Source organism: Nomascus leucogenys, chromosome 7b (genome assembly GCF_006542625.1).
Source record: "Nomascus leucogenys isolate Asia chromosome 7b, Asia_NLE_v1, whole genome shotgun sequence".
NCBI classification, from domain to species: domain Eukaryota; kingdom Metazoa; phylum Chordata; class Mammalia; order Primates; family Hylobatidae; genus Nomascus; species Nomascus leucogenys.
Window position 1 is genome coordinate 10,494,974 of NC_044387.1, and position 20,159 is coordinate 10,515,132.

The window sequence follows — 20,159 nt, forward strand, 5'->3', positions numbered from 1 at the left end:
GAAGCAATAAATCATGAAAAGATAATATGATTTAATATTTTAAAAATCAAATACTCTCCATATTAATAAAATTCAATGCAATTCCATAAAAAGCTCAGTAAATGTTTTTGAGAAACTCAAATACTTGTAAGATATAAAGAAGAATAAAGATCCACAAATAGCTACATTCATTCTGAAAAAGAAAAACTAAAAGGGAACACTTGTCCTATAGAGAGTAAGGCATACTACAGCACCATAGCAATAAGAATTGAATTACTTGTACTACTTAAGTAGGAAGGAACTGACCAATAGACCAATGGAACAGAATGGTGAGACCTGAAGTATACACACAAACACATCTATACATGTATACCCACACACATACACAAAACTTCATGTATGATAGGGGTAGAATCACAACTCAATGGAGAAAAAAAATGCCCTTTAGCAGATGCTACTGGGAAAACTGGCTTACTACATAGAGAAAAACAGAGGTGGATCCATCCCTACTTCACACCACATGTAAAGGAAAATTTCAGGTAGGTTAAGTACTTAAATGTGAAAGATATAATAAGGGAGTTGATGAAATGCAAGAAAATATCTTCATGATACGGGGTAAGAAAGAATCTCTTAAGTTTCCAAATGCACAAACCATGAAGGCAAATAAAATTATGTTAATAAGTATGTAAAAAGGAGCAGTCTTTTTTTTTTTGAAACGGAGGCTCGCTCTGTCGCCCAGGCTGGAGTGCAGTGGTGCGATCTCAGCTCACTGCAAGCTCAGCCTGCCGGGTTCATGCCATTCTCCTGCCTCAGCCTCCCAAGTAGCTGGGACTACAGGTGCCTGTCACCATGCCTGGCTAATTTTTTTTTTGTATTTTTAGTAGAGACAGGGTTTCACCGTGTTAGCCAGGATGGTCTCAATCTCCTGACCTGGTGATCTGCCTGCCTTGGCCTCCCAAAGTGCTGGGATTACAGGTGTGAGTCACCGTGCCCAGCCCTTTTTGTTTGTTTGTTTGTTTTTGAGATGGAGTCTCCTTTTTCACCCAGGCTGGAATGCAGTGGCACGATCTCAGCTCACTGCAACTTCTGACTCCCAGCTTCAAGCGATTCTTGTGCCTCAGCCTCCTGAGTAGCTGGAATTATAGGTGCACACCATCACGCCCAGCTAATTTTTGTATTTTTAGTAGAGACAGGGTTTCACCATGTTGGCCAGGCTGGTCTTAAACTCCTGACCTCAAGTGATCCGCCTGCCTCGACCTCCCAAAGTGCTAGGATTTCAGGTATGAACCACCGCACCAGGCAAAATAAGCAATCTTCATTAGTAATCAGAAAAATTCAAATTAAAACAAAGAGATGGCTGGGCGCAGTGGCTCACACCTGTAATCCCAACACTTTGGGAGGCCAAGGCAGATGGATTACCTGAGGTCAGGAGTTCGAGACCAGCCTGGCCAACATGGTGAAACCCCGTCTCTACTAAAAATACAAAAATCAGCTGGGCGTGGTGGCACATGCCTGTAATCCCAGCTACTCGGGAGGCTGAGGCAAGAGAACTGCTTGAATCCAGGAGGTGGAGGTTGCAGTGAGCCGAGATCACACCATTGCACTCCAGCCTGGGCGACAAGAGCAAAACTTCATTCCAAAACAAAAGAAAAGAAGAGATGAAAGGAAGAGACCACTTTACAACTATGAGATTATGAAAAATCAGAAAGTTGGATAATCCAAACTATGAGATTAACGAAAAATCAGAAAGTTGGATAATCCAAAATATTGGTAGGTGGAGGAAGGGGGACCTTTGTCACTGCTGGTGGGTAGGAACACTGGTGCAGCTATTCTGTAGAGCAACAGGCAGAAGTTAGTGGATTTAAGCAAGTGCACAGCTACAAGCCAGCAAAGCCACTCTTGGCTGTGCACCCCTGGGAATCTCTTGGATCTTCGCACAGGTCTATATGGGGGCCAGAACAAAGATGTTGCCTGCATCTTTCTTTTGGGGAGCTGGCAATGACTTAGATGTCTATTTCTAGAAGACTGGGTAAGGAAAATGTGAGGAATGTGATAGAATGTTTTACAGCAGACAGAAGCGACGAACTAGTTCCATGTGCTGTAACTTGGATAATTCCATTTAAAATGGATAGTTCAAATGAAAATGTTAAAGAGTGAGATCTATAGCCTAATACCACTCATGTAAATAAAAACACACTACAGGCCTCAGCGACATGAATCCACTCTAAGCTGGACACCTTGGAGTGTTCAGAAATGAGAGGACAGTGAACTCTGGCCTAGACAGCATGTGAGAGATAAACTATCAGGAGCACTGATAAACTATCCCAGCCCTTTGGGAGGCCGAGGCGGGTGGATCACCTGAGGTCAGGGTTTGAGACCAGACTGGCCAACATGGTGAAACCCGTCTCTACCAAAAATACAAAAATTACCCAGGCATGGTGGCGCACACCTGTAATCCCAGGGAAGCTGAGGCAGGAGAATGGCTTGAACCTGGGAGGTGGAGGTTGCAGTGAGCTGAGATCGTGCCACTGCACTCCAGCCTGAGCAACAGAGCAAGACTCCATCTCAAAAAACAAAACAAAACAAAAAAGCACACTACATAACATAACACTGCATACTTTTCAAGGATACAAAAATGTCTGAGGACATATGCCGAACACATGAGGGTGGCTGCCTGTGGAAGGAGAAAGGAGTGGGAGGGCAGGAGAAAGGTAAAGTAAGAGGCCTTTCAAGGCTCGCTGGTGGCAGTGTGCCGTGAACTAAGGTGCACAATCAGCTCTTTGCATCTGGGGTCCAAAATAGCCAATCAACTAAACCAAAATCACATTTGAGTCCTCAGCTGGGCTGGCACAGTTCAGGGCAGGTATGGGGTAGGTACAAGGGTGAAGGTACATGGGCTGGATACGGAGGGTTTGAACACAATGTGCAGAGTTCTGGCTTCATTCCACCAGCAATGCAGTTTCCAGGGCTCTGATACTTGATCGCCATCTCCTAGAGTTCTTGACAGTTTATCTCCCATGAGCTGTCTAGGCAAGAGTTCACTGTCCTCTCATTTCTGAACACTCCAAGGTGTCCAGCTTCGAGTGGACTCATGTCGCTGAGGACAGCTTGACCAGTTTGCAGAAGCATGTCTAAGGTTCACAAGCTTACTTTTGCTTTGTGGTTGAAAAATGAAGCAGGGAAGCTGGCCTGTCCTAGCCCCACCTGCCTAAGGATGTCAGGAGAGGCAGCAGTCCCCACAGCCTGGCTTTCGCGAGTTGGACTGTGACGCCCTGGTGCGAGCCAGCCATCTGTGTCACTACCAATTAAACAATGAAATATCTGTAGTAGAAAAAAAAAATCAATTGCTGGCTGACTCCTGCAATCTAGTTGTGGAGAAGTGATAATTACCCTCTGCTTTGGTCTCTGAGGGCTCTGCTTTGACATTCAGCTCCGCAGCGTCAGGCCCAGGGGAACCAGCTCCCCACTCTCTCTGCTTGGGTCTTTCACTGAGCACGTGATTCTCCACACTGAGCGAACTTCAAAGCTCCCAGTGTAGATGGAAAATTGGGTTTAAAAACATGACATCATGGGCTCAGAACCCAGGGAAGCCGATTTTGTTGGGGGAGGAAATCACGGCCCCTCCAGCTGGCTGCCCACCCCTGGCGTCCCTTACCTGGTTACCTACTGATGCGCAATGCCTGGGGAGAGAGGTTAATTCGAGGTGGCAGCAGTTTCTATAAGCTATTGCAGGTGCATTGGCAGACAGCCTCTGATGTTGTAAGACTTCTCATTGGGTGTTTGATGAGCTCAACATCTCCTCATCTGATATCCCGCCTGGGCGGCAGGACAGGAAGTGAAGGCAGGGAGGGAGCCTCCAAATGCCCCTCTCCTGCCATTCAGCTTTAATTAAACTGCTGGCGTTTCCAGTTCTCTTTCTGGACTCTGTAATTACCATCAGATAACAAAAACGACAAGAGGGATCCACCTGGCCCCTGCACCCCACGTGTGTTTGGATGACCCAGACTAGAGAAGGCATGGCTCTGCCCGATGTCCACATCCACAGAGCTGACTGCAGCTTGGACGTGTCCCTCAGCCACACAGGCACTCCCCAGATCAACATCCTCCTAGTCACTCTGGCCAGAAGCCCAGGCCTCCTCCTCCTCCCCACCGACCAAATCCCGTCAGTCACTGAATCCAGCAGGCCCCACCCTGGGCACCTTCTCAGGGTTAATCCTTTCTGTCCCCACTGGTACCGCCCCAGCTCGGACCCTCCTCCTTTCCTACCACGCTTGGATGAGCTTCCTAACTGCTCTCTCCTGCTCACCTCCGCCCTCCAATTCGTCCTCCACAGCAGGATGCAAACTGAGATGCATGGGCAGAGAAAGACAACACCATCCCCTTGCCCTGCTGACGTGGAGCTCAGGACTCTGGGGCGGGTGCGGCTGCTGTTGCGGCTGCTGTTGCCTGCAAAGAGCCCCAGCTTCACCCCTTCTTTGGGTGTGAAAAAGCAAAAGTCCACAGGCCAAGCTTGCTGATCTCGGGGGGGCCTGTTGGTGACAGTCACTTATCCTGGGGAAGGAAGGCAAGCAGCTAGGGACACTTGCCTGCTGATTACCTACCCATGTGCATCTGGGGCCGAGTCACCTCCCATGCCTGCCCTGCCTACCTCCCAAGGGCTGTTGGAAGGCTCGGATGAGATCATGCCCACGAAATCCCACAAAAACGCTGTGCAGTTATGAGGGATCGTTATAAGGCAAATGGGGGGAACACTCCATATCTGAAGCCCTAAGGTCTCTCAGGGTGGAGAGGACAGCAGCTGAGCAAACAGGTCAAACTGCTGTCTCCCAGAATGGCCGTCTGTCTGGCAGCCCAGGGGAGTTAGTCTATCTGGGACCAGAGGGCAGTTCTTCCCTTTCCCATGGAGGGTAGAGCTGGGTCTGCCTACAGCCTCTGACTCACACATCTCCAGCTGTGGAATCTCCTTTTCTGATCTCCCCAAAGAGAGGATCAAGGTCTACAGGGCAGGTTGTCAAACTTCAGTGTGTAAAGAATCACCTGGGAGAAGGGATGTGGGTATGCCTATTGAAGATGCAGATTCCAGGGTCCATCCTCAAAGACTCGAATTCAGCAAAGGCCCAAGAAAATGCATTTTAACAGCAGCCTCCGTCTTCCACCGCCACTCAGGTCACTTGAATGCACCAGGGGGAGGTGTCCCACTTTAAGTGAAGGCTGCTGCGTGCAGGATATTATACGGTCTGGAAGCAGAAAGTCTCACTGGTTGTTTGGCTTGGAGTGAATCATTTACTGGGCCTCAGTTTCCTCATTGTAGAGTGGGGAGGTGATGCCTTTACAGGGCTGTTCTGAGCTTTAAATGAGATTCTGCAACAGCGCGGTACTTGTCCTGCTGTGAGCGATGGGTAAATGCAGGTGCCCTCTTCTCTCCTCAGTGATGGAGCCCAGAACAAAGGGGCCACCACTTCAGGAGAGGGGGCGAGAAAGAAGGAGACAGCCAGTGGGGGGCCCGCTGAGCTCCCAAAGAGCCAGGCAGCCCACGCCTCCCGTGGCACAGACATCAAGGTGGGGATGTCGTTCCTCTGCTCAATGCCATGCCCAGCAGGCCTTGCCAACGGTGGTGATTAAAGCTCAGGGAACACGACACTTCTAGAAAGGTCAAAACTTGAACTGATTGAGGGGAAGGGCAGCCCAATTAAGGAAGAACCCACATGATGAACTGTTCATCCAGCCATACCAGGTGTCTACACCCAGATGCTGAATGTCACAACGCACGGCTAAGAAAACCGCTGCCACAGTAAAGTATCTCAAGGCAGGCTGCGGGGAACCAGAGCAACTTCTAACTGGCACAGCCGCCACCGGAGCACAGAAAGGTGCTCTGTGGAGATGATGCATCCAGGAGAGGGTGTCGTAAGTACTCTGGGTACACTGCAAAGACTGTCACCAAGACTGCAACAGGCCCCATCTGATTTTCCACCAATGTTTACGCCAGTAGAGTGGGAACAACTAAACAGCAAACTTTCTCTTAAGTTCCCCATGTACATACCCTGGGGAGAGAGGAGGAGAGGAGGAGGACAGGAGGAAGAGAGGAGAGGACAGGAGGAGGAGAGGAGAGGAGAGGAGAGGAGAGGAAGGAGAGGAGAGGAGGAGGAGGAGGGGAGGAGGAGGAGGAGAGGAGGAGAGGAGAGGAGGAGGAGGAAGAGAGGAGAGGACAGGAGGAGAGGACAGGAGAGGAGAAGAGAGGAGAGGAGGAGGAGAGGAGAGGAGATGAGGAGAGGAGAGGAGAGAAGAGGAGAGGAGAGGAGGAGGAGAGGAGGAGAGGAGAGGAGGAGGAGAGGAGAGGAGAGGAGGAGGACAGGAGGGAGAGGAGGAGGAGAGGAGGAGGAGGAGAGGAGGAGGAGAGGAAGAGGAGGAGGAGAGGAAGAGGAGGAGGAGAGGAAGAGGAGGAGGAGAGGAAGAGGAGGAGGAGAGGAAGAGGAGAGGAAAAGGAGGAGGAGAGGAAGAGGAGAGGAAGAGGGGAGGAGGAGGGGAGGAGGAGGGAGGAGGAGGAGAGGAGGAGGAGAGGAGGAGGAGGGGAGGAGGAGGGGAAGAGGAGGGGAGAGGAGGGGAGGAGGGGAGGAGGGAGGAGGAGGGAGGAGGAGGGGAGGAGGGGAGGAGGAGGGGAGGAGGGAGGAGGAGGGGAGGAGGAGGGGAGAAGGGGAGGAGGGGAGGAGGAGGGGAGGAGGGGAGGAGGAGGGGAGGAGGGGAGGAGAGGGGGAGGAGGGGAGGAGGAGGGGAGGAGGAGAGGAGGGAGGAGGAGAGGAGAGGACAGGAGGAGGAGAGGACAGGAGAGGAGAAGAGAGGAGAGGAGGAGGAGAGGAGATGAGGAGAGGAGAGGAGAGGAGAGAAGAGGAGAGGAGAGGAGGAGAGGAGAGGAGGAGGAGAGGAGAGGAGGAGGAGAGGAGAGGAGGAGGACAGGAGGAAGAGGAAGAGGAGAGGAGGAGGAGAGGGAGGAGGAGAGGAGAGGAGGAGGAGAGGAAGAGGAGGAGGAGAGGAAGAGGAGGAGGAGAGGAAGAGGAGGAGGAGAGGAAGAGGAGAGGAAAGGAGGAGGAGAGGAAGAGGAGAGGAAAGGAGGAGGAGAGGAAGAGGAGAGGAGAGGAGAGGAGGAGGGAGGAGGAGGGAGGAGGAGGGAGGAGGAGGAGAGGAAGAGGAGAGGAGGAGGAGAGGAGGGGAGAGGAGGGAGGAGGAGGGAGGAGGAGGGGAGGAGGAGGGGAGGAGGGGAGGAGGGGAGGAGGGGAGGAGGGGAGGAGGAGGGGAGGAGGGGAGGAGGAGGGAGGAGGAGGAGGGAGGAGGGGAGGAGGGGAGGAGGAGGGGAGGAGGAGGGGAGGAGGGGAGGAGGAGGGGAGGAGGAGGGGAGGAGGAGGGGAGGAGGAGGGGAGGAGGGGAGGAGGAGGGGAGGAGGAGGGAGGAGGGGAGGAGGAGGGGAGGAGAGGAGGGGAGGAGGAGGGGAGGAGGAGGGGAGGAGGAGGGGAGGAGGAGGGGAGGAGGAGGAGGAGGAGGGGAGGAGGAGGGGAGGAGGAGGAGGAGGGGAGGAGGAGGGAGGAGGGGAGGAGGAGGGAGGAGGAGGGGAGGAGGAGGGGAGGAGGAGGGGAGGAGGAGGGGAGGAGGGGAGGAGGAGGAGGAGGAGGGGAGGAGGGAGGAGGAGGAGAGGAGGAGGAGAGGAGAGGAGGCTGCATGGCTGCCCGCAGGAGGGGCTCCTGCTGCACGACCCCCACAGAACACCCCTTTAACTTCCTCCATCCCTGGTCTCTAGATTCACATCGATCCAACAGTACAGAAGTGTACTGCAGTGGGGAAAGTGACAGAGATTCCACACTGGCTGTGAGGCCCTTGTGCAAGTTACTTAAGCCCTCTGAATTCCACCTGTAAAATGAGGCTACTTCATGGTTCTATGAAGATGAAAAGAAATGTGATCAAGCCTAGATAAAATCTTGCCTGGTGCCTGCCCCAGCTGGCTGAGCTCTGCCTTTCCTCTGGGACAGGGCCTGACACACAGTAGGTGCTCAGGGTCACCGTGCAGCAGTGTTAGTTCACGCTGCCCTGACTGTTCCCCTCTTGGCAGACGGACCCTATAACACAACCCAAGTGCCCTGTTTCCCTGTTTCCCTGCCCAAACACTCAGCAGCTCCTGACTGCCTACAGTCAAGTCGAAGGCCCTCAGCTTGGCTGAAGACCCTTCATGTGCTTCCAACCCAAAGAGGCATTTATCCACTTTCTCCCCAGATAATCAGCTCATACCCCACAAGATTATTTGATGTTCTCCAAACTCACCCAGCAGGCTCCGGCTCGTGCCTTAACTCACACGGTCACCCTCTAAGCCTGTAGTGATGGGAATGCTTTTTGTCGAGGTCCTTGTTTCACTCTTCCCAGGGCTGTCCCAGGACCGTCCTCTGTCCTCAGTACCCAGTGTAGTGTGTGCCTTCCCTAGAATGCATGTCTGCCCAGGGCTGTCTGTCTAGGCACATGAGGATGTCTCCTCATATATCCAGGAGGGGTGGGGGACAGAGCCCCACCATCGTTCTAAACAGAATGCCTCCACATAGGGGGCTTCCCTGGGGAGCTGAGATGCGGCTTGGGCCTGAGTCCTGGTCCATCAAGTGGGCAGAGCCAAATCCAGAGCTGCAACAGCATCTTTTTTTTTTTTTTTTTTTTTTTTTTGAGATGGCGTCTCACTCTGTTGCTCAGGCTGGAGTGCAATGGTGCAATCTCTGCTCACTGCAACTTCTGCCTCCCCGGCTCAAGCAATTTTCCTGCCCCAGCCTCCCGAGTAGCTGGGATTACAGGAGTATGCCACCACACCTGAGTAATTTTTGTATTTTCAGTAGAGACAGGGCTTTGCCATGTTGGCCAGGCTGCTTTCAAACTCCTGTCCTCAAATGATCTGCCCGCCTCAGCCTCCCAAAGTGCTGGCATTACAAGCGTGAGCCACCGCGCCCGGCTGCAACAGGATCTTGTTCCCCACTTGGAGGCGAGGCTGCCCCCACCCCAGCAGCAGGGCATCTGTGCTTTGTCCGCTGGGGCTTCCCAGCTATCTGTGGCTGCGTTCCATTGTCTGGGACTCACTAATTAGATATCATAAAACACCGGGCTCCCTCCCTACAGTGGCAGCAGCGGAGCCCAATTCCACGCAGCCAGGCCGCTTCCTCTCCCAGAGCCCTCGACTCTGGGAGAGTGTGGGGCTCTGATTCCGACCCTGCAGGTCAGGTCTCCCTGCTGCACCCCCTGGGGCTCACTCCCTGTCGAGCTGATCCAGTGAAGCCATCACTCTCCACAAGGTTGAATGAAGGAAGGTGTATGTACAAAGGAGACCCAGGCTGGCTCTCCAGAGGAGGAAGACAGATGGCACCCATGTGAGCAAGGCCAACTAATTCAGCTGTGAACAACCACGTGTCATGACCTGCAGGGAGTAGGCAGAGCAATTCTTTGTAAGATCCTAGGCCAGCTTTTCCCTGCCCCACGGCAAGCTTCTGGGATGACTTTCCCGGCACTAAGTTGGTGTTAATTAGTGAAAATTATCTAATGCAAGCTCATTTTAACATTAGCTTAAAGCCAAACATAATTAGAAAGATAAATCAGCGGCTAAAAAAAAATCCAATGAAGATACACAAGCGATTTTTAGGATCATCTGCTGGTTGGCGTTACTAGCCTTGAGCTCTCAAGTACATGGACAGAGCGAGGCAGGGCTCAAGAAGTATCTGTCGAGGTATTTCTTGATTGATCTATCAGGGTAAGACAAATGGAGTTGGCAGTTTGCCTGGGAGGTGCTGAGACGCAGCAAGGATAACTCTGTGGCTATTGCTAGATGATGTTACCTGTGAGGGCTTCCCTAGAGAGGCAAGTTGAGAGTGCAGGGAGGGATACGATTGAAAGTGATCAGGAGGGCATTCAAGTGATGGGCACAGTGTGAGTCCACGTGTCCTGGGCCTCTAGTTTTGTACACAGCCTGCCCTGCCCTTCCACAACTGGCTGATTCAGCCATCAATTCCCAGGAAGCCTCTGTTCACCTGGAGCTCAGTACAGGTGCACAAGCCTGAGAATCAGACGCATCTCAGTTCTCATCTAGCGTCCTATTTACCGGTGGTGTGACCTTATCCTCTCTGAACCTCAGTTTCCTCATCTGTAAAATGAAAAGCTGCTAGATTGTTGTAAAAAAATTAAATGGAATAGGCTAGGCGCAGTGGCTCACGCCTGTAATCCCAGCACTTTAGAAGGTCGAAGAGGGTGGGTGGATCACTTCCGGTCAGGAGTTTTGAGATCAGCCTGGCCAACATGGTGAAATCCCATCTCTACTAAAAATAAAAAATTATCCGGGTGCGGTGGCTCACACCTGTAATCCCAGCACTTTGGGAGGCAGAGACAGGTGGATCACCTGAAGTCAGGAGTTCAAGGCCAGCCTGGGCAACATGGCGAAACCATGTCTCTACTAAAAATACAAAACTTAGCCAGGTGTGGTGGCACACGCCTGTAGCCCCAGCTACTTGGGAGGCTGAGGTGGAAGAATCGTGTGAACCCAGGAGGCAGAGGTTGCAGCGAGCCGAGATAGAGTCACTGCACTCCAGCCTGGGCGACAGAGCAAGACTCCCTCTCAAAAAATAAAATAAAATAAAAAAATTCTAAAAGGGCTGGCATTTGCCTAGCACTTATATGCCCAATAAGTAATAGCTATCAATATCCCCACCCCCACAACTGCGCTGTAATTTCTTTTTGTCACCCCTTCCCCCTTAGACTTAAGGCAGAATTCTCATTGTACTCCTCTGTAAATTTCTGGTTCCTGGCACCTAGTTGGGTCTCAGTGAAACATGGTGAGTGAATGAGCAAATGCAGGGAATCTCCAGGCTGTCTGGGAGCCCTCCCAGGCGGGTGAGTTAAGGAAACTCACAGTCTGTCCTCAATGGCCCACCGAAAGGTAGAGAGTTCTGGGTCCCACCTCCACACCCCCATCTCTTGACTCACTGCTGAAAAATAAATAAATAAATAAATAAAATAACACTTATCCGGAGCCTCTCACATGCCTTGCCAGGACTGCGAGGAGCCCAGCAGAATGATGACCGGCGTGCAAGCTGTGCCGGGGATGTGTTTCCAGATTATTGGAAACCTGGGCCAGAGAGACTAGCAATTAGAAAAGCCATAGGCTCTCTTCCAGGGCTAAGATTATGGGATCATTAGCAAGTCCACAGACTCGGATTTCAGAGAATGAACAAGGAAACTGGGAAGGGCAGCAGCTCCAGCTGAGGCCGGTTGGTCATGGCACGTGGCATGGTGTGTGGGGGTGGGGGTGGGCAGGGATAGCTAGAATGACTCAGCCTGGGGGGCGGCTCAGGACAGCCCCAGGAGCAGGGGCAGGTGGTCAGCCAGGAGGCAGCCCTGAGCTCGTTTGTTCTCTGCCCTGCTCCCCACTTCCCCCAGCTTGGATTGGAAGCTTGTCCCCAAACAGGCTCTGCTTTGTACGCTCTAAGAAAAGGGAGGCAGATCTGGCCACCAGCCAAGGTGAGGCAGCATCCCTGGGGGGTGAGAAGATGGAGGGACTGAGAGTTGCTGGGCTGGGATTTACTTCAAGGTCTCAGACTGTCAGGGAGGGGCGTAAGTCCCAGGGGGCCAGAAAGTGGCCATAAAGAGGACAATCTAGGTCTCTGGAGAAACTACCTGTACCCAGCTTCCCTGTGTTACCTGCCTCAATGTCACTAGGCAGGAGGAACCCTCTTCCCCAGCCTTGGCACAGAGTGGACCAGCTGGCAGTTGTGTACTTGTCTGTCTCTAGAACTGGTCCAAGAGCCTCCCAGGGCCTGGCTGGCGACATACAGACTTTGAATGTTTCTGGAAGTTTTAGAGGAAAGAGACGGCCCCAGAGGACAATTCCCAAGGGCAACTGTCGTGGATGGACACCACCTTGAGCTGAGACCTGGGTGGAATCTCCCCCAGCCTCTTCTGAGTTCTGCAACCTTATGCTTTCCTGGAGCCTCAGGGAAAATATCCCTTCCTTTGCAAGGTGCTGAGGGTTGGATTAACGAAATGAAATGGCACGCAGGGCACCGATCCCGTCATTCAACATTAGCCCTTCTTTAGAGAAATCCCTTTTACTGCACACATCACTCACCTTTCTCAAAGTGCTTTCTCATAGCCTTGAACTAGGTTCTCAGAACAATTTGTGGAAATAAGCAAGAAGGCAAGAATTATCCCCATGTGAGCGATGCAGAAACAGAGGCCCAGCAAAGCCAAATGATGTACCCCACGCCACCCAGTGAGCTAGGAAAGAGATGGCCAGGGCAAAAATGACAATTCCCAGGCTCCTGGCTCCCAGCCTCGTGGGCTCCCTCCACCTGCCAGTGGCCTGGGCTTTTGGAGACCTCCACCCAACAGAACTGGCTTTGCTACCGTGAACCTTCAAGAGAAGGTCATGAAGTTTACTGAGGCCCCACCTTCTACTTTTGAACTTTCTGGGAAACATCCATCCTCAGAGGTTCAGGGACCCCAAGTATCCGATTTCAGAGGAGCCAACTCTCCCCTCCCTCTTCTCCAAAGAGGGAAACACAGCCCAAGGCAATGATTACATCATGGTTAACCATCAGCAGCCCCACCCTCTTGTTCCAATGAAAGCTTTAGTTCTCCAGAAGTAAAAGAACTTGGGGAGTCTTTGCAGGCTGCCCTGAGGCTCTCTGGGCTGGGCCTGTGCAGCAGTCTGGCCCTTCGGGATGACCGTGTGTGGGGAACATCCTCAGGGGACCCCTGCTTTAGGAACAAGGAAGCCTCTGCACCTTCCTGCTTTATCCCTCTCTGCCCATGCCAGATCCCAGCATAGATCTTGGGCTGAGGATTCCAATGCCACAGCCTCCCGAAGGCAGCCTGGAGGCCAGCAGAAAGCTGCCTTTACCAACCACTGCCCACCACCACCAAATCAAGGCCAACGGATCAATGCAGTGAGCGGGTGGGAGGGCTGTGGGCAGCCACTCCTGTCTCACTCAAAGGTGGAAACAGGAAACACACCTGCACAAGGTCTTTGGCCCTCCCAATTCGCCTACCTCTAATCTCCTGGGTGGAGCTCCCTAACTTCTGGGGAGAAAATTTGGCCACCCTTCCCTCCCCTGCTCTGCAAAAAGACAGAGATGACAGCAGTTACATTCTACAATAATGAACATTTGTATGATACTTTCCAGTATCCATTTTTCACACATGGTTTCATCCTTGTTTTTCTTTTTTTTTTTGTTTTGTTTTTTATTTATTTATTTTGAGATAGAGTTTCACTCTGGCACCCAGGCGCAATCTCTGCTCACTGCAACCTCCACCTCCCATGCTCAAGCGATCCTCCCACCTACCCACCTCAGCCTCCAGAGTAGTTGGGACTACAGGTAGACACCACCACATCTGGCTAATTTTTGTACTTTTTGTAAAGATGGGGATTGCCATGTTGCCCAGGCTGGTCTCAAATTCGTCAGCTCAAGCAATCTGCCCACCTCGGCCTCCCAAAGTGCTGGGGACATGAGCCACCATGCCCCACCCTCCCTTGTTTTTCGGTATTATCTTCCCCATTTTATCAGCCAGGAGCTTTAGAGAGGGAGGTGATTTGCTCAAGGGAACACAGTGAGTAAGTGGTCAGATGAGGGCAGAAATCAAGACCTTTTAACTTCAGAGTCTGTCTTCTGTTTTTGACATGAAGCTGGTCCATTGCTCAGAAATGCCAGCTCCTGGGATCATTGATCAAGCATAAAAGAGAGAGACTCAGAACCCAATAGCCAATTCGTCCAGGGCTTGCCAGGAATACCTGGACAGGCCGGGGCAAGATCCCAGAAAGGCTATGAAGCGCTTATTCTCTGGAGCTGCAGCTGTGCCATTATCCACCAGCCTTAATGCAGCAAGGACTCTAGAACTGCCCAGTGCCTCTGAAACAAAGCTCATGTGGCATGGCCACTTGCAGAAGGGTAGAATGGTTAGGAGTGTGTGGGGCCTGTGGGTCCCTGGGCTGCCTGAGAGGCCTCTTCTTGCTCTGTGAGTTTAAATCAGGCTTCTAAAAGGCAGCTGAGGAGCTTCTAGATAAAGTCAATTGTCCCCCTTAGATGGAAGGGGAGGAGGATAATGGGAGAAAAGAGGGAAGTAGGAAGGTATTAGGAGCAAGTCAAGAATTGGGACCGGCTCTCAAACAAGGTGGTGAGGTGACTAATGAATGTATTGCTTGACTTTCAGAATTCAAAAACCAGTAACATTTTTAAAAATTACATATTTTTTAAACTAGGGTTTTTTGAGGCATCTGCTTCATTGCAGCATCTCAATGTCCAGCAAAGTGCCTGGTATGGAGAAGGCGCTTGGTACTGTTTGCCAGTGTAGCTGAATGAGGGAAATGTCATTTGAGGTTAATGGGGAAAGACAGTAGGCTCCATTCAGGGGCCAGGCCCACCATATGCAAAGCTGAGTCTTTTGTGTAGTTGAGCTGATGACTCCAAGACTTTGCCACGCCCGGGGGCATCTGTATCCCAGCTGTTCACCATATCCTCCTCCCACCAGCTGCCCAGACCTCAAACCAAGGCTGCTAACCTCAGCCAGCCATGCCTCCTGCTCTGGAGTCTTTCCCCAAATCCCCTGAGGCACCTCCCTCCCTGCACCCCATATCCCCAATTTAGAGCATTCTTCTCTCTGCTGCCAGCCAGCTTGTTACGATGTAGATTAAAGGAGTTCCCCAGGGAATGTACAATTCCACGGGGACATCTCCAGACACCTGCTTCCCCAGAGGGACAGGTGGCCAATAGAAGACAGTTTTCAATTCTATAAACAGATAATTGATCACCTGTGACAGTCGGTGCACCGCTGAGGTACCGGAAAGGAAACTGAGAGAGTAAGCCAGTCTCTCTCTTCCAAATTTCCCAGTCCAGGAGGGTCAAATGCACTCTCCCAAAGCAAACTGTGTGGACCTTCTGGATTGAAAATTAAATTGACAAAATGCCAAGGCAGAGGTGGCCTCTTATCGAGGCCTTGAAGGAAAAGGTACAAACCAATCGACAGGCAGAGGTAGGTTAGGGACCAGCCTGGCTGGTTACCCTCTTTCCTCAACCATCCAGGCAGGCCTTTTCCACTAACTGCAATAGGAATAAAAATAGAAGCAGCTCCTAGTTAGTCATGGTTACCTACTCCAGCAGCCTCCCTCTCCTAGGTTGTGTTTACAATCTGCATGGGGTCACTGGCGTCACTGGTAATCCCAACCAAGGACCTGGGGATGCTGTGTAACCTCCCTGTCCTGGTCTGAAGATAAGTCATTTCACCCTTTTGGAGCTCAGAGGGAGCCTCTGTGTAATGAAGACAAGACCCTGCCTTACACAGCTATTGAGGTGCCAAGGAGATTGGACAGTTTGTGATAAACCAAGATGAGCTGGTTAGCTGGGTCAATGGTACATTTGGTTGTGAGCCAGGAATGCAGGAGTCAAGAGTCGATCTTTGAGAAGCAAGTGTGGTAAACTTGCCTCTGTTCCCAAAGCGCAAGGCAACGTTCTCTAAATCCGCCCAGCAGCCTCAAAATTGGATGCCGCTGGTCACAAGGGAGCCTGGGCACAAGATGGGCGGACAGCTTGGTGCCATCTCAGCTTCCTACTGTGTTCAGACATGCCTGTAGACAGGTCCTTGGCATCAAAGGGCCTTCCCTAACCCGGTTTAGGGGCTGGGCTAGTGCCCTTCCCGCCACGCCCTCTGTCCAGCACTCCTCAGACTGTATTAGATGATGGATCAGCAGAAGATTGGGCTATTTAAGAGCAGAGGTGTGTCTTAGGTATCTGCTTTCCACTAAAGTATGCTTAGCACACACAGTAAACCTCGACATATTCGTCCAGTGGCCAAACGGATGCACAATCCTTCCAAGTTGCCAGCCCATCTAGCTTGCTCCCCTTACTCTGGCTTTGCAAATAAGAACCAAGAGTTTCCCAGTCTACACATGGTCTTGCTGTAAGTCCACTCCCGGGCAGTTACAATGACCTGAGCAGCCCAAGCATCAGCAACTTCCCCTGGTCTTCTTTGTTAGTGTAGCATAGGCCAGGAGATCATTTTTGGGTCCCTAAAGGCGCCCTTTCTGCCTGTAATTTAAGTAGACAAAGTCCATCATTCAGAGGCACCCAGGTAAGCAGGTCGCTCAAAAGGAAACAAAACAAAACAAAAAAAAAAACAGCAGAAAAAAACCCCACCCCACAAGTAAACAGCTGAATGGCGGTTTGGGAAGGGCTTTCTGACATTTGCAGAAGCCCAGGGTACAGGCCACTCAGCTGGAGCTCCTCAAAGGCCCTCCTACCAGTCCACAAGGCACTTGCTGGGCTGTTTCCTCACTGGTCCCCATCCTCAGCCCCTCCCCTCTCACCCCCCATTCATGTTCTCCTAATTAGGCTCCTTTCTCCATATCCCTGAGTACCAGGTATAGAATCACCCGCTGGCCTGTGACCGTAGGCACGGCAGCCACGGGCAACTCTTTCTGAACCTTAGTTTCCTGTCTGTGATTTAGGAACCAAAATGATAACACCTCACAGGGTTATTCTGAGGATTAAATGAAATAAAATGCAAATCTGGCACACAGTTGGATGTGTGCATGTCCCGCTGCCTCCCCTCGGCAGTTCCCCTGTGTCCCTGCACGTAAACCATCTCAGTCTGCCCCACCTGGCCACACAGCAGCCAGACTCTCACTGGAAACAAAGGAAACTCCCTCCCTCGGGGCGAAAGGGGAGGAGGAAGGATCTAAGTTAATGGCCAGGGAAGGCTGCCTGCCAGCTGGACAAGCTGACGTGGGGGTAGGGGACAGGCAGTGGTCAGAAGGTGCAGCCCCTGGAGCAGAAGCTGGGTTTTTCTAGAAACAGCCACATGACCTCTGGGCAAGTCTCTTTCCTTCTCTGTGCCTCAGTTTCCTTACCTGTGAAACAGGGTCAACCTCTCTGTCCCAACTTCTTCACAGGGTCTTCTGGAAGAAGAGGCTGTGCAGACAGGTGGGAGAGTGATTAAGGGCGGGGACCCGGATGTCCTGATACTTGGGTGGGCACAGACAGTGTCCAACACTGTTGCTTCCGTGGGGGTGGTCGCCTGCCTTGGGTCCAGTTTTAGGGTCCCCAAACCAGGCCCCACACAGTACTCACATCCCCACACGACAGCTCTTTTTTCCTGACAATCAAACCTCCTTGCTTTTTCGAAGCAAAAAGCTCTCTTACTGAGACAGTGCCCATTCCAGTTGACCCTCTCCCTTTCCAATTCTGTAACTCACCTCCCTCAGGAAGCCTTCCCAGATTAGGCACATCCAGCCTTAAAAACTCTTTTCTTTCCAGCAGAGCCCTAGCATTTGTTAAGCTTTTGGAGGGCAAAGCCACACCGTGTATCTTCTTCATGGCTAGTTAGTGCCTGGCACACAGTCGGCCCTCAGGAAATCACTGGTTAAACCTGTACTTATTGCATGGGTTCACAATTGTTAAAAGTTTCTGTTGTTAAATATTTAAAGAGTTAAAAATACCTCACTATGCAGGAGATAGTCCTGTCATCCCACATGGGACTAGATGCCTCAGTGGCCAGAAGCCCTGTCTCCCCCTTCTTGTAACAGGGGTACACCACCTGCACTCCAGGTCGTGACCAGGTTAGCTTCATTCAAACCCCTTGCTTAATCGGACTGCACCATTATTTCAGACACTGGGGCAGTGTAGCACACAGTGGTTAAGAGCAAGGGCTTTGGAGTTTGGGTCCTGGCCCAGCCACTTACTAGCTATGGAAACTCTGGCAAGAAACTTCTGAATCCTGATGTCTTTTTCTCCAAAAATAAGGAAAACACCCATGCACCCGGTTGTTGTGAAAAGCTAATGAGAAAATGCAGGTGAGTCATTAACACAGTGGATGGCACATATTAAATGCTAAATAAATAGAGGCTTTGTTAGTATGACATCATGAGACTTGACCCCTAACCCCAGCTGCAGCCTGTATTGCTGCCTACATCCTTTTTCCCTCTTCTGTGTCCAATCTTGCCTTTTTCTTCTGCAGAACACAATATACAAAGAAAACTCAGACAGGGAGGAATTATAGAGAGGGAGGGTAGAAATGAGCGCAGTGGAAAGTTAACCCTTCCTTCTGGTAGCCAATGTGGCCAACTATCTAGATCACCCCAACTACCTAGATCACCCCTTCCAGGAAGATGAGCCTGAGCACTGGTCTTTCTAGCTCTATTTTCCCTCCTCAGGCCTCTTCAGCCTCGAGGGGAACCAGGACTCCAACCTCACTCACTGAGTGGAATTCGAGTGGTGAACCCAAGCCACTCCTGTTGTATTATTCTGAATTGGGCACCAACAGCTGCTGCTGTTTCTTAACAAATCTCAGTGTAGGGGAGGCAGAGTTAGCAAGTAAAAGTACAAAACGTTCCCATTCAATTTGAATTTCAGATACACAACAAAGAATTTTTCAGTATCAGTACGTCTCATGTCATGTTTGGGATAAACTGATACTAAAAAGTTATGTGTTGTTTATTGAAAGTTCAGATGTAGTGGGGCATAGGACTCCTACCCAAAGGCATAAAGATTAAAGTCTTCCGCCTGCTCCACAGCAGACTGGCCTCACCAGCCACCCTGGAAACAGCCCCTCCTTCCAACTCTCAAGCAGGACACACATGCTAAGTAGGAACCCTTTCCTGAGCTGCCGAGTCAGGGGACCTGCTGTGCCAAGGTGCCCAGCACGGGGCCAGCCACACAGTAGGTGCTCAATATACCCCGCCCCGCATTCATTCCAGGCAGCTGGGGCCTAGTACCCGGCCCAGGAGAGGCTGTGACTGTGAGGGCGCCAGGCCAGCTTTGACTATGGGAAGAGAGGGGTGGTCCAAAGAGCAGCATGGCAGAGGTGGGACCGGGAAGGTCACCGCCACCCACTCCCTGAAGTTGCTTTGACGATCACATGAGAAAGCGGCTCGGGGTATGTTCTGGGCAGCACGTAGGTTATTATCAAGACCTTTGAGTGGTGCATTTTAACCACAGGGCCTCGGCCCCCAGTCTTCCCTGGGGAAGAAGACTGGACAGGGAAGTTTCAGAAGTACAGAGCAGAGCCAGCGCCTCTGGACGCTGGAATACCGACGGTTGACATCTGTCCAGCACCTTGCAATTTGCCAAACACGTTCCCAGCCATTCGCTCTACAGGCCTCACTGCAGCCCCACGAAGTAGGGGCGGGTTGGGGCCCATTTTCCAGAGGGTGCTCAGGGCGGCCTGCCCTGGGCCCTGCCTGGGAGGTGGGGCCTGGTCCAGGGGACTGGGGCCGAGGTCTCAGCGGTGTGGGGGCGAAGGCGGGGGCCTACCTTCTGGGCCTGTTGGATCATCTGCCTGACCACCTGCTTGAGGTGCGGCGCCTTCTCGTCCTTGGGGGGGTGGGTGAAGAGCGTGACCCGGCTCACGCCACGGTAGAAACCAGTGTCCGTCCAGCCCAGGTCCAGAGGAGGCACCTCGGTGTCGGAACGGTCGGGCCAGTAGGCCAGGGACTCGCCGGACTCAGCCGGCGCCGGCACGGGGCCCTTGGCCTTGGCCTTGCTCTTGCCTCGGGCGTTGGCGGCGGGGACGGCGTCCTCGTAGGGGCTCCAGGAGGCCCGCAGGGCCTGGCGCTCCGGGCTGGAGAGGAAGTCCCGCAGCTGCTCCTCCTTGAGCCGCTCGCGGTAGGCCTGCTCGCCGCCGCCCAGCAGCGCCTCCAGCGCGGCCCGCCGCCGCTCGCAGTAGTAGAAGGCAGCCTGCGCCTCGGTAACCTTCTCGTTCACGTGCGCCTCGTCCAGGCAGTTCAGCTGGGACTCGGCCATGGCGCCCCGGCCCCGGCCCTGGCCCCACCGCGGTCCGAGGTCCCACAGCCGCACCTGGAGCCTCCAAGGGGCGGGGCGCCTCACCTGGCCGCGAGGTCTGCCCCGGCCCGTCCCGCCCCGCCCCGCCGTCGGGGAGCGGCCAATCCGCGCGGGCGTGGCCGTCGGGCGGGGAGGGGCCGCCTCCTCCGCCGGGCTCGCCGGGATCTCCCGGCGGCCTGGCGGACGCGGTCGGGCCCGGGCCTGCAGGGCCCACCAGCCGAGGCTGGAGTCCCTGAGGGGACGCCCCCTGGGGGCGGGGCCGTCGCGGACCCACGTGCGGGCTCCGGTCCCGACTCCTCCGCGGGGTAAAGGTTCGCTGTCCGGCCCTCGCTGCCATCCGCCCCCGCCGGC

The 20,159-nt window shown here is 52.8% G+C and overlaps 1 protein-coding gene across 1 annotated transcript in view; it reads right to left on the reverse strand.

The window, feature by feature from the left end:
* Positions 1–19,845, reverse strand: part of FAM83F (family with sequence similarity 83 member F) — a 35,603-nt gene extending 15,758 nt beyond the window's left edge. Inside the window, exon 1 of the mRNA XM_003264785.4 lies at positions 19,281–19,845. Within this exon, the coding sequence (XP_003264833.1) occupies positions 19,281–19,769 (489 nt within the window). The 5' untranslated portion in view covers positions 19,770–19,845. The remainder of the gene's footprint in view (positions 1–19,280) is intronic.
* Positions 19,846–20,159: the final 314 nt, after the last annotated feature.